The sequence below is a fragment of the Molothrus ater genome, chromosome 4 (genome assembly GCF_012460135.2).
Source record: "Molothrus ater isolate BHLD 08-10-18 breed brown headed cowbird chromosome 4, BPBGC_Mater_1.1, whole genome shotgun sequence".
NCBI lineage: Eukaryota > Metazoa > Chordata > Aves > Passeriformes > Icteridae > Molothrus > Molothrus ater.
The window spans coordinates 40,533,547-40,547,612 of NC_050481.2; the positions used below are offsets into that span (position 1 = coordinate 40,533,547).

General features: G+C 44.2%; 1 protein-coding gene across 2 annotated transcripts in view; it reads right to left on the bottom strand.

The window, feature by feature from the left end:
• Positions 1-3,631: 3,631 nt before the first annotated feature.
• Positions 3,632-14,066, bottom strand: part of IRF2 (interferon regulatory factor 2) — a 39,380-nt gene continuing 28,945 nt past the window's right edge. For both annotated transcript variants that reach the window (XM_036382201.1, XM_036382202.2), the window contains exons 8-10: positions 11,385-11,549; positions 6,335-6,381; positions 3,632-4,977 (exon numbers count right to left, since the gene is read on the bottom strand). In XM_036382201.1, coding sequence (XP_036238094.1) covers positions 4,666-4,977; positions 6,335-6,381; positions 11,385-11,549 — 524 coding nt within the window. In that variant the 3' untranslated portion in view covers positions 3,632-4,665. The remainder of the gene's footprint in view (positions 4,978-6,334; positions 6,382-11,384; positions 11,550-14,066) is intronic.

Here is a 14,066-nt window from a genome sequence, read left to right on the forward strand (position 1 = left end):
CTTCAGGGCTTGCACCAGAAACAAGCCCACACCCCTGTTTATATCTCTATATTTTCTTGCCCTCAAGAGAACTGTATTCAGAAAAGTATCTCAGCTGCTGGATCTGACAGACCTGTGCCTTGTCATGTGCAACAGGAACAAAAAGTGGCCTTTAAAATATTACAGTGGCTTGTGTGACAGTAATTTTTAAAGTTCTTAAAAAAAAAAAGAAAGAAAAAGGGGGGGGGGGCAGGAAAAAAAAAAAAGAAATTGCCCGAGAGTAAAAATACAACCGAAAACTGAAACTTAACACCAGTGACTGTGAGAGATAACATCTCTAAACGGGCACAGAGCAGCCGCCCAACTTCCTGCTGCTCCCCCACCTTTCAGGGCACAAACTGTCAGGGGTTAATAATGCAGCACCTTGGCAAATCCCCATCCTGCTACCTGGGTTTGGACATCTTAAAAGTTCACCTTTTCCTAAGAAACAGTCTGGAGAAACATGTACAAAGGCACTGACTTTAAAGGGCAGGATGAGGTGCGTAAATCAGCTGAGAAACCACACCTCAAATGAGCAGAGGGAAGGAAGGCAGGCACCATCAGGTGCTCTCCAGAGAACAGCTACGGCTCAGAGGTCTGAGAGAGGTGCTCCTTACAAAACTAAAATAAAATCAGTGACTCAGATTCCTCTCCACTGTCTCTACACCAGTATTAGTTTGAATAAAACAAGGAGCTATTTCCACTCCAAAATTAGCTCTGAACACAAATTCACCAAGAAGGCTGGGCAGTGCTTGAGTTGCAGTGGTGAGAAGCTTGGCAATGCACCTTTTAGCTGCTGCTGAATTATTTTGACCATGGGTGTGTAATTGAGAGCAGAACTAGCCCAAAGGAGCTACCTATCATCAGCTACTCATCAAAAAGTAATACACCAAACTTTGATAGGGCTTTCTGTGCCTTTGTTGCGTTATTTAAAGCTGCCACACACAGAGGAAAAGTTCATTTGAAAAGCTGTAATGTACCATAGCTGAATTTTGTGCATCCCAAGCCTTTGTGCAACTGCCTTTGCCTCCTCAGAAAGTCTGGGGTCTTGTGCAAAGCACTATTTGTGGCGCCCATGGTTTCCTTCCTCCCCACTACTATTTTCATTATTGTTGACAGAAACATTGTGCACCTGCTGCTGTTACTGCAGAGGTGGAAATCCCCCTCAAAGCACTCACCAGAAAGGTCATTGAGCTGTTTCTTCTGCTGTAGCATCAGCAGGGAGACAATGCACCCTCTCTGGCTTAAGAAAACACCCACACATGTGCCAGCAGTCCCCTCACTAGCCCCTTGTAATAAATCCAGTTGACAAAAGTAATTAACAGACAGACTGCAAAAGCAGCAGGAATGAAGCCAAGCTGGCCTGCCACCTGCACTACCAAGTGGGATGATGCCAGAGGGGCACAGGGGCAGGGACTGTTCCCCTGAGACTAAGGGAAACATCTAAGGAAGTGAGATGGGTGTCCCAAGCACGGGCAGTGCCTTGGCCACTGCGTAGCTGCACAGGGAGAGCCTGGCCCTTGCCTCCCTCCCAGCCTCCCATCAGAGATTCCTGCAGGCCTGTTGGCTGAGCACATCACAGCATTGCACAAGATTAACTTGGTATTGCTGGTAGTGCTAATGGACAGGCACCTGGCTCCCAGTGTTTCAGAGCTGAACTGGCAGGTCAAAGAGCAGTTTAACTGCTGTGAAAGGCTGGATGGCTTTTATGACTTTGTGCAAGCACGGGTAACAAACGCCACTGACCCCTGGATTTCAGAATGAACGTCTGATGTCCCAGCCCAGAGAAATCCTCTGTTGAATTCCATCACCCCACAGTGCATTTGGTCTGAGCATGCTGCAGAGGTGTCACTGTCTCTGCAAGGTGTGTGCTGTCTTTGATGGATCAGTTATGGATGCATACTGTAACTGCCATGCTTGCATAGCTCCTGGAAATGTTTCAAACATACAAGCCCCAGGAAGAGGGGGCTTTGCCAAGCACACACACTGCTCCCAGAGCTGGGGAGGGGCGGCGTGTGTGTCTCCTATGGCTCACTTCTGGAGCAGGGTGGGGGTCAGTGGTTTTGCAACTCAGCTGCCCTCCTTGCAGGACCTAGAGGAGACCAAGCCAGGTTGCCTGGCCATCTGCATGCTGGTGTCAACTCTCACAGGGAATGACCAAAGTGGAGCTGTGACCTCTTAACTTCCTTCAGCTATGTCAAAGTTAACTCGTGGGTTAAGCTGAGGGTGCCTGCCTTTCCCTGCTGCCTACTCCTGAGTTTCAGATAGGTGATGCTAAGAGCAGCAAATCCTTCTCCTGGCAAGTGGTAGCTCTTACTTTGCAAACAAGCATTTGTATACCCCAGGGCAGCCCCTGGACAACCATCTTCTCACCCCAGTGACCAGCCAGGCTTACTGAGGGCAGGTCAGGCAGGACACACAGAAAAGACAGCTCAGCCCTCACTCTGCTCTGGCAGCCCTGTTGGGGGTCAGGCTCTATGTAGGCAGCTGAATCAGCCTTAGAAACTAAGAAACTGGAAAGGTAAATGAAGGACCAAATGAAAAGGACAGTATACACAGTTTACATACATAATTTTAACCCTTGCAAGTTTTTACATCCATTCCAAATACAGCTTGGACATTCCTCTCACTCCCAACTCTAACCAAAGCTCTAACCTTGTCTTCCCAGGCCACCAGGCAGTGGGTGACAAAATTACAAGTTTTACACGGACCTATGAAGAAACTTGGAACTGTAGGATCAGGTTAAGAACACAGCAAAATTTTTCTGTTTACTTTCCCTTTTCAGTAGCCAGCTAACATCTCTCCCTGTGACACAGCCATTGCTGTGCATGTTATTGCTTATCAGCCCAATACACTCTGCTCTCAGCTCACACACCTGTCAGGCTGGTAGAGAATGGTAATCACATCTGAAGGGCACTCTGTCCACGTATTTTATGTATCTGAATCAAACTGTGTCACACCCAACAGCTTAAAAAACTGCAAAAGGGTGAGTGCTCTCAACTTCTTTCTGTCCATGCCAGCCCAAAGTGCACAGTGCTTTGCAATGGGCACATCCCACTGCCACAACCCTGTGAGTCACTGTGCACCCTTACTGAGATACACTACAGCTTTCCAGGAATCACAACTTGCCATCATGCAGCAATGTTGAATGCCCTGATCAATGCTAACTTGATTTCTGATTAATTCTATTAATTGGTTGAAACTGCAAAATGAGATTTTTCCAGACAAGGAAACTGCAAGCAAGCCATGTGGGGATCTATGAGGAACAGTGGAAGTACAGCTGAGCTTGCACTGGGTGGGGAATGGATTTTGACACGATCCCTTCCATGAGGTAACTTGCTCAAAGCACAGCCATGGAGTAACAGCTGAAGAGGTGCCCAGCTCCCAACCTCTACATTTGAGGCCAAACTTGAATAAATCACCTTTGAGTTCTAGTTGCTCTTTCCACCTCGAGCTGCCTCAAGCACAGCGCTTCCCATCCTATTGGATGGGTGCTCCAGAAATTGCACAGGCAGCTTATGCCAATTGCTCACTCTGAGAGGTCACATTCACCTATCAAACCCATACCATCTGGGGCTTCTGAAAGATTAAAAATGAGAGACAAACAAGAGGATTATTAAAAATTTAACTATATACCATATTTATTATCAATCCACAGGATAATCTGATTGCTACATGAGCTCATAAAAGCTATTTCACCTTTACAAAATTAAAAAAAAATGCGCCACAAGGATGTCATAACTGCTGATAACCAAGGACTGAATCTTAAAATTATAAATTTTGCTGTAGAAAAGATTAAAAAAAATTATATTCACTTTAGAATTTTACTTTGAATAAAATATTCCCCTGTATAAAAAATAAAAAAGCTTGCTCTGGTTAGAATTAGAGTATTTTTCTTCTTTTTTAAATCTGGGAATTTGCATAATATCTCTGTAATAAGTTTCTTTTCTTTTTTCTATTGTACCACGCGGCATTCAAGCATAGCAGATTAGAAACAAACATGATGAAAGCAGTCTCAGAACATATGAAATCCACATGGAAAGTTTTAGTTTCCTTTCCCTTCCTCTATTCTTTAAAGACACTTTAGCAAGAATAGCCTTGGAAAAGAATACAGGTGGAGAGGGACCTTCAATGTGCCATTAAGTAGAGCAAGGTAATAAAAGGCCTTTTGTAAGTGCTTTCTTAATAAGGTGCAGAAGCAGACTGCAACTTTGCTAGTACTGCACTATGTACAATATTCACAATAGATTTTTCTTTATTTAAAAATATTCCAGCTAGTTCACATTTTCTCTCCCATTCTGAGGCTTTCAGTTCCATCACAGCCTTGACAGCAAGAAGCGCAGCAGCACCACTTCCCTTGTGGTCGGTTGGTCCTCTTATGAACACTGGAACCTGCGAGTGGGCCAAAGTTCTTGGGTTCTTTTCCTATGTAGCAACCTTGGAAAGATGGGTTCAGGTATACACACTGACTGCTGGAGTCCTGAGTTAAAACCACTCCGGCACTGGAGTCAGACGCTGCAATGTTTTCTATTGCCAAGGCTTTACCTTAGGGTTTGTCTGGTGTGCGTCAAGGGATGAACCTCTCTTAGAGAAACGTAAAATACAAAACCAAACAAAACAAAGCTAAAAAACCACACTGTCAAAGGCTTAGCAGCTCTTGACTCTTGACTGAGTGATGTCTGACGTTTTCTTGATGACGCTGGCCCGTGTCTCACGGTCTGGCTGGCTGCTGCTTGTGGAGGCTGTGGACACGACTTGTGGCAGAGGGATGTCTGGGAAAGGAGGCCAGGAGCTATTGTAAGGCAGTGGGCAGCTTTCTTCTTTGACAGTGACTTGGAGGTCAGGCTTGTTGGCTACAAAAGTTGCCATGCTGGGAAGCATATGAGAAGTGTTCCTCATTCCTAGATTGCTGAGATACTGTTTGCCTTCAATGTTTTTTTTCTGCCAATGAAGTCGTCCCTAGAAATGGGGGAAGAAAGAAACAAACGAAGACTGTAAATGAACACAACTTCGTGAAGTACTCCAAGTAACAAGATGAAGATAGAAATATCCACATATTGCACAGGAATTATCCTGCCTCTAGGAGCCTGAGCCTCTAGCCACTAGCTTAGGATGTCTCTCAGCCATTTCTCCTTTTCTGAAGTCATGTGCTTAAATTTTGTTGGCTCTCCAGCACTCAAGGGGCACTATCTGCTCTTCTGAATGGAAAATAAAGGCCTTATTCCCAGGATGCCAGAGACAAAAATGGATACAGACATTTAGAACTCCAAATGGTAGTGTCTCCTCTGTTACCAGAGAGAGCATCTTCCTGCCAAGAGGCAGGCACAGAGACCCAACACTACCCAAGCTAGCAATACATGTGAGGCTGCTGGGAAACCACTGTCACTTGACAGTGCATCCCTCATCACAGGGAAGTTCATCAAGGGAAGATGAGCACATCTTGTTTGCCCACCACAGATGCAGCAATGGCATGTTCTGTTGGAGGAGGTTTGTGGAGTCACTACTGGCAGTCTACATATGGGCACCACCCCAGCCAAGGCACCAGAGACCAGGTGGGTTAGCTGTGTTGTTATACAACTGGTGGTCCTCCAAGAAGGAGGGTTCAGAGAGCCTTTGGTGAGGGACACAGCAGGAGAGAGCTTTGCAAAAGGCCTTATGCAAAAATACAGCTGGAGCACAGGGCATCCAAGAGCCCTCAATGAGCTTCACTTGGCCTTTAAGTACACATGGAGATTGGTAGGTCTGGTGCCTTGATGGCAGCCCCAAAGTAAAAGGCAAGTGGTGTTTTTGTATACGTGCAGCTTAGGTTGTTTTCCCCATGGATTCCTTTCACCCAGCAATACCCAAATGACTGCTCAGGAAAGCTTTCTGCCCTACCTACCTCAAACATTCTAGCTTCATTTCAGTCATAGATGTAAGCATTTCCTCCAGTTATATGAGTTCACATGCCATTTAAGGAAAACAAAGTGAGCAAGCTTTCAACCAAGATAAAATACTCACTACCCAGCAAGGTCAATGCATCATGTTAACATACTAGCTGGCACTGGTGATGGCACTGCAGAACATCTTATTGGGCAAACTAATCTTGTTGTTTGGACAGATGAGGAAAAGTTAATTTGTAGAGATTCTAATTCTGTGACAATCATCCAAATGTCTGTATCCCCTGAACCTTCCTGGTCTGCTTTTCTTCCCTAGCTATTACCAAAATGAATATTCCACTGGTAGACAGAGCTGCAGTAGAGAAGGGGCAAAAATATCTCAGGGCATGGATCTTGAGACCTTGGTCCAAACTGCTAAAAATCCAGAAAGCACTTACCTCTGCATTTTCTTCATCGCTTGGAACGCTGTCAGTTGTTTCACTTTCTGTCAAACAAAATAGAAACCAAAATGAAACTCATGCTGTTCTATCTATAGTAACAAATTCCAGCTCAGGAGGCCTGAGGTATGTCCAACAAGTGGAAGCAAACAGAGTCAAGTCAAACAACCAGAAAACAATGGAGAAGCATGGAGACCCTGCCACAGCAGGGCTAGACAGCACAGCTGCCTTGAACAACTGGGGTAAATTCACATGGTTATCACAGTCAACATGTCTATATTCTGGAAAAGACAGCAATAGAGAGGGAAGAAGTAGATATGTGCTTTCTGGGAAGAATCTCCAGCAAGCAGGGGATGCCCCCTCTCCCTTGTCCCTCTACAGCCACTCCAGGCCCTGCAACAGACAAAGTTCTGTCCAAATCTTTATCTCCTGGCAAAATCAGTAACAACTCCATCCTAGAGGAGATAAATGTGGTTTTGTTTCATTAACTGTTATCTCAGCCTGCCACCTCAAGGGCTTGTTGTCACTTCTGGGGCTTTATTACTGTTGACATACTCTGGTACAGCTGGTATAGTTTTGCTTTTGCTACCACTCCCCAGCCTTTCTCAACCCTTCACCCCTCACTTGAGCAAGTGGCAATACCACAGTCTCCAGCCCCATCACCTGTCCCCACTGCACATGGCCACCCTCACCCTCATCACTTGAACCAGAGCACAAATACAGGAGCACAGTTCCAGTGGAACAGCCATCCTCCTGCAGCTGCAGCCCTCGCTTGCAGAAGAGCCTGAAATCCAGGAATTTTTACTGTATTTTCAAGCCTGTGTGTGCCTGAAGACAAGTCTCCTAAGGTCAGGCTCCTGGCCCATGAGTGGTTGAGACTGCTGTGCCTCAGACACCTCTGAGACAGGGCAGAAACCCCTCTTTTCAGTCTGCAGTGATGGCTGCTGCCTTCAGCACAGCCACTGGTTCCCAGACTAATCCAGTGGAGGCCTGGACTGCAGGTTTTCTTCAGCTTGTGGGGTTTTGAACCACTGTGTCCTGTTTCCTGGGAGGATAACCCATGGCATCTATCAGGATACCAGCACTCCAACCCCCTGAGCCCTGCACAGACAGGGCTCATCCACAAGGAACACAGAAATCACACAATTCAGGGAATGATGTGATGAATTATCACAGCAGGCAAGAGAGCTCTGAAGCCCCAGTTTTCACCCTCAGCTCTGTGTTATACATTTCAGTCCATGCAAACTGCTTTGCAAAGCCACTGCAACTCTGCCTTCCCAGAGCCAGTCTCATGCTCTGCACTGGACATTATTTGAGTGCTAAGAGTGCATGGATCATGCCTCATGGATCGTGCCCCTGCACACCTTCAGAGAGACTGGCAGTACCTTGCCATCCTCTCAAGGCCTGGCTAAGCATTAGGTTTGGGCAGGAGACTGTAAACCAATGGGCTGAACCACTGTTTCAGCCCCCAGGGTCTAAACTGTACCCAAAGTCCTTTTACTCCAGCCCAGCTACTCCAGACTGTTGCTTCCAAAGCCAGCACCTCTCCTGTGCCAGAGTCTCCACCACAGTGTGCAGTAAGCAGAGGAGCAGTCCAAAACATTAAATCAAGCTGCAATGCCCTGAGAAGCTCATGCACTGCAGGGCTTCTCCTTCACTGACCCAGGCAGAGAAAGATGTGCCAATGTGACTAAGCTGGCTAATTAAGCCATACTGGGGAGAGGAGAGGAAAAATTAATTCACACAAAGAAGACAGAATCAATTGAAGGAATACACATAGAGACAAGTAACAGATATTCCTTGACATGAAGAAGCATATCACAACAAAAACAGAGTGATGCAGCTGAAAAGGAATCCATCCTTGGTGTTTATACATAACAAAATGCTGAGTAAGAGATAGCACTATAGTTAGCAAAGCCAGGGAAGCTGGCCACACAGGCGTGGAAAGTTAGAGAGGTTATTTCTATCAAGAAGGGTATTTGAATCAGTGTCAAACATTGACAAAAGCCTGGGTAATAAGAGCCAAAAGGATTTCATAGACATCAGCGGATATATGAAAAAACTCACATGGGCGACTCACGTCATTTGCCTGAGTTACCTCAGAAAGGAACCAGGGGTGTTTTGAAATAAACCAGATTTATGTAGGACAGCTGACATATCTGGCTACTTTTTTTGGTTGTTGTTTTAGAAGAGCTCAACTAACTGTTCCTGCACAGCTGTTATGGTCATACTCTTTCCTGCCATTCAGCCAGTAGCACCTGACAGAGCAAACCACAAGCACAGGGCCAAAGTTCCTGTGGTTCTATACAGGTCTGTGTGGAGCAAGACAAAGCAGAAATAGTCACAAGAGTGTCCTAGAAATTTTAGGGTTCTAACACACAGATTTCTGTCCTTGCTCCAGCCTCAAGAGCAAATACATCCTTTAAAAAAAAACTGGTTCACAGAACAATTCAGGTTAGAAGGGGCCTCAGGTAGTCTACAGCCCCACCTCTTGCTCAAAGCAGGGCCAGCTACAGGACTAGATTGGATTGCTTGGGTCAAATCCCTTCAGGTCTTGAAAACTTCTGAGGATGGAGGTAGCACAATCTTTCTGGGTATCCTGCTCCACTGCCTGACTGTCCTTGTGGTGAAGGACAGGTGATACTTTTTCTTATATTCAGCTGGACCATATTTTTTGTTTCAATTTAGCCTGCTGTTTCTCATCCTATTACCATGCACTGGCTGTGAAGAGCCTGGCTCTGCCTTCTTGGGAACATCCCTGCAGTAGAGGCAGCTGCTATGAAGTCCTCAAAACCATCTCTTCTCCAGGCTGAACAAGCCCCAGTCCCTCTGTCTTCTCACAGAGTGAGAGGCCATACCCTGCATAGCCCTTCTCTGCACTTGCTCCCATTTGTTTGGTTCTTGGACAGGGGAGCTCAAGACTGGATGCAGTACTTTTAAAGTAGTGCAACTAGCGTGGAGTAGAGGGGGATAATCACTTCCCTAGATCTACTGGCCATGCTCCTGAAAACTGGTGGCTTTCCCTGTGGCTGAGGTGCTCTGGTGTCTCGCACTCACTCACTGCCTACCCACCTTTCTGCAGAGCGACTCTCCATACCATCAGCCCCTGCTATTGCTGTAAAGATCTCTTCCTTCCAATGCACAGGACTTCACATGTGCCCTTGCTCAATTTCATAAGGTTTCTGCTGATCCATTCCTGCAATCTCTCCAGGACTCTCTGGATGATGGCTCTGCCCTCAAAAAAACTCATGCACCCTATTTGGTGTCCCCTTGAAGCTCACAAACATGTCTCTAACATATCTTCTGCTCATTGATATATTAAATATGACTTTCCCCAGGACAGACCCTTGCAGTACTTCACTTCTTACTGGCCTCTAGCTACAGTAGTCAGGATCATCAAGAGCTGCCTGGAAATGTGCTCAAAAGCATGCCAGTGATATGAAACTCTTATCTGAGTTTTGGGCTAGCAGGTCCAGGTATAAGTTAAGACAATTGAAGGCCACCAAGGTACTAAGACAGCATAAGGGGATAGCAGAGGTACTTCAATCTTTTTCCTTATGCAGGCTGATTGCAATGACCTAAGGGCAGGTAGCTCATGATTTGCTCATGTCAAGGTGGTCACCAGACCACCCTTCTCTATCATTCCAGTCCAAGAAACCACCATGACTTCCAAACCAAGACAGTGACTTCTGTCTGCATTTCAAGAATTTACGTCCTGTAGCTGAAGATAAAAGATTGCATCATTGTCATGTTTGCAGACATGGAAAAGTTTTCCAAGATGCATTTGTAAAGAGGAAAGATGTTTCAAAGGCCCTTGTCTCCCTCCTGCTAATAAATTTAAGCACTCTCCTATCTCCCTGCCTTATGCTTTGCAAAGGTCTTCTAAATGCTTTGGTCATTGCAGACTAAACACATTGGAAAGCATAATTGTTTATCAACATATGTGAGACTAACAGTGGACACAATCCAAAGGAACATCATACAATTCACTAGGACCCAAAGATAAAAATTACTAAATACATATTTTGTAAAAATGTGTCTGGAAGGAATTTCAGCCTAATAAGTCAAAGGCAAAACCATGCATAAAATAATAAAATGCATGGAGAACTATTTATACTTAAATTTGCCTTAAAAGGTGACATTTGTGTTTTTACCCAGTCTCCTAAGGCTTGCAAATTAGCACCATGTTAAAACAGAAAGGACAGTTTGGATCTGAAACCTTTTTACTTTCAAATGTGGCTTTGACACATTTGTCACATTCGTTTTTTCCTAAGAAATAAGACTTATATGATCGTGGGAACTCTATATAGCATGTCCACACATACATTTGTGTCTGTTCACCCCTAGAAACTTCTGAACACACTGTTAGACTTGCATAAGGGTGCCAAAGAGTGCCAAAGACTTCCTAACAGTTATAAGAAAATAAGGGGCCAGATGAAAAGGGAAACCATAACCACCCTCACAGGGAGTAGAGGGAAGCCTGTTATCACATCCTCTTTTTAGGTATCAGAGAATCCAGATGGCAGGCAGACGTTGGAAGCCAGATGTCCACAGCTCTGCTGCTTGAAAGATCACTTGTTATCAGTCACTGCATGGCTCTTCTAGACTGCAGCAAGACAAAGCCACTCCCCCCAGGCCCTCAGCTCCATATCTGCATATATACCACTAGTGCAGCCCTTAGCACTGCACACTGTGCTAGACACTGAGTAAACAGAGAGCAAGAAAGACCTTTGATCTTTAGTAAGGCAGGGGGCATGTCACTTGTACTAAAAATCCCCCTTTAAAAGATCTCTGCATTATACCTAATGCTCTTTTTCCATTACTCACAAGATAAAGCCTGCAGCTCACATTTCTAAACTGAGATCTGTCAAGCTGTTTCCCAAGGAAATGAGCGGAGGACTGTGCATTTTTGAGTTTCATTAACAATTCAGAAGGCAGATGGGTACACATTTATGAATCTTCATTAGCTAGCCTGGAAGAGCCCTCTTTCTCCCAGGGTCTTCCCAACATTTCCAGAAAAGGGAATGTAAAGAAACACCAAGTTGCTTACCTGCATAGGATGAGACAGGGGAGATCTGTAGAGGGTACAGCTGGCTCATGCTGAGGGGCTGTTCATCACTTTCTGTTGTCACCTCTACCACCTGACAAACATCAGGAGGGTTGGCAACTATCACCTGCTCCTCACTGCTGCCATCAAGGTGTGGCTGTCCTACAACTTGGGATTAGAAACAAAAAAAATTGATTACTGATAACATCTCAACTCTGTTGAACCTCTAAGAACCTGCTTGGTATCTGAGTCTTCAACAGTCTCAGCACTTTTTTCCATGCCCACCACCTGCTTTCAGGGGATATAAGTTTCAGTGAGAGTTCTAAAGGAAATCTGTGATCCTCAACAAGCAAGCTGTAAACCATGGTCTCTGAATGCTCTAAGGTAAACTTTACAACAGAAGACCAGAACCAGCATGCAAAAACCTTGCCATGGGGTCAAGCAAAACACTGTGGGACTCTGATGTACATATGACATGAATCTATGGAAAATTTCTGCTCCAGTTAGATGGCTACTCTCACTGACCCTTGCAATGTTATCGATGGTATGCAGAAAACAAATTTGTACCTGCAATCCCCACAGTTTGTGACAGAAAGCTACAGTATGTGTGTTATTAACTGAGGGGTTTCCTATTCCCCCAGGCACATGATATTTAATACCAAAAAAGCACATGAAATTTAATATCAAAGGAGTGTTACTTATTTCTACAAAGTGAAGCAACCATGGATGCTTTCCAAGTGTCTTGAAATGCTTTGCAGATATTAGTTGTTCTACACTACAACCTTCTGAAAAAGGTTGACAAACCAAGGTACCAAGAAGTTACTGAGCAGAGCAAAAGTATGGTAAAAGCCAGAATCCCATTCGTCTGAAGCTGCTTGACAGAATTTCCTGTCTTGTACAACTCCTCCTTTAATCCCAGCTCTATGAACACATGACAAATGCATTAATCCAGCACAGAACTGAAAGCCAACGAGTTAGATCAGAAGAATGCACAGGGATGGAGCCATCTCAGAGGATGGCTAACCTGAAACCATGGTTACCCAAGAGAAAGACTATAGATATTTTTTCACTGAACATAAAGCTTCACAAGGAACAAAAGGCTAAATTCTGTACAAACACAACACTGTGTTGTTCAAACAGTCCATTTTTTTCCTGACCCATGAGGGGAAAAACACGTAGGCAATGAAATACAACAGATCTTGCAGGTTTTCAATTAAGTAACCTGAATATACTAATTATTAAATTTGAAAAAGTCAAAAGATAGCATCTATTCCTTCATGAACTGAGATAAATAAACATGAATGCACATGTCTATACACACAATCTGCTACGGCATTCTATCTTTAGCCAGGGCTTTTTGAAAAAGAAAAGTGACGGGTATTTTTCCCAGGGAAAAGCTGCATATTATTTTGCTTTGTGAAGTGCTAGGTTACCCCTGGAAAATCTTCAAAACTTAGATGCGTATTTTAAGAAACAATGCCAGCATAAAGAAAATTACATACATACTGGATAGACTTTTTAAAAGTTGATCACTACAATTAGTATAATTATGTTTCAGATATTTTGTTTCACTTTTATTTCACCTTTCCCGGTTCTGAAACAATCAGCTTTTATTGAGTGTAGTGAGAGAGGTGCAAGAGCATGTACAGGTAATTTTTTATCTGGGAGAGACTAATATTGCGCAAGCCACTCAGGGAATGAGCAGGCCATCTGCACTGTTTTATCTCTTTCCTCAATACCTGACAAATTCTTACCCACCCTGAGAGATAAAATGCACAGCAAAAACTACCGCTCACTTGAGCAATATGCCACAGTTTCCAGTGAGCTGCACCTATGGCAGAAACTCTGCAGATGCTGTTTGCCTTTCATCCACTCTGGCTGATTTCCTGTCTTTCTGCAGAACAATTCTATTTTACTTTTTCCTCTCTGTTTACATTAAAATCCTTCCTGCAATCCTAAATAACAGTTTCTTTCTCCAGTCTGGATAAGCAGCACACCTCACATCTCAATAATTAAACAACACTGGGTGACAGTTTCCTACCTGATCCTCAGTCAGTGAACAAGAAGCACTAATAGCACTTTGGTGCTACTCCTTCAAGCTGTAACAGTAAGAGCATGTTCTACTACTCTTACAAAGCAACAGCTGATTAAATGAGCTGCCATAAAGAGAGCAAAACTACTCACAAACTCCTCAGCCACACAAGTACTTCAGGGGAATGACTATGCAAAGCCCTGTGACCTAAGAAATGGGGATCAAAGTAGTCACTGCACATGATTTCTGCCATCTTTCCAAGCAGAATACTAACATATTTGTCATATTTAAAAATGGAATTCTAGACAAAATAGTATGTGGGTCATATTTTAGGAGCTCTTGCTGCAATGACAACCTTAGCCAAAAAAGAGCTGTCAAAAGCCCAGTCCAATTAGTCTACTGAGGACCAATTATTCACATGCTGAGATGACAGCTTATTTCTAATGTACTGGTTTCTAAATGCAGCCTTTGATGATTCTTTTCGTTAGCTCAGTGATGTTAAGAACTATCTCTGTAACTGAGATGTCAGTGAAAAGAACCAAGTATCTACATTTTGCCTGCTGGTTTGAACACCCAAATAAAATGGTATTCTATACAAACCTCTGCTTTAAGCAATGGGAAACTGCCATCTGATTGCAATTTAACTCCCATGT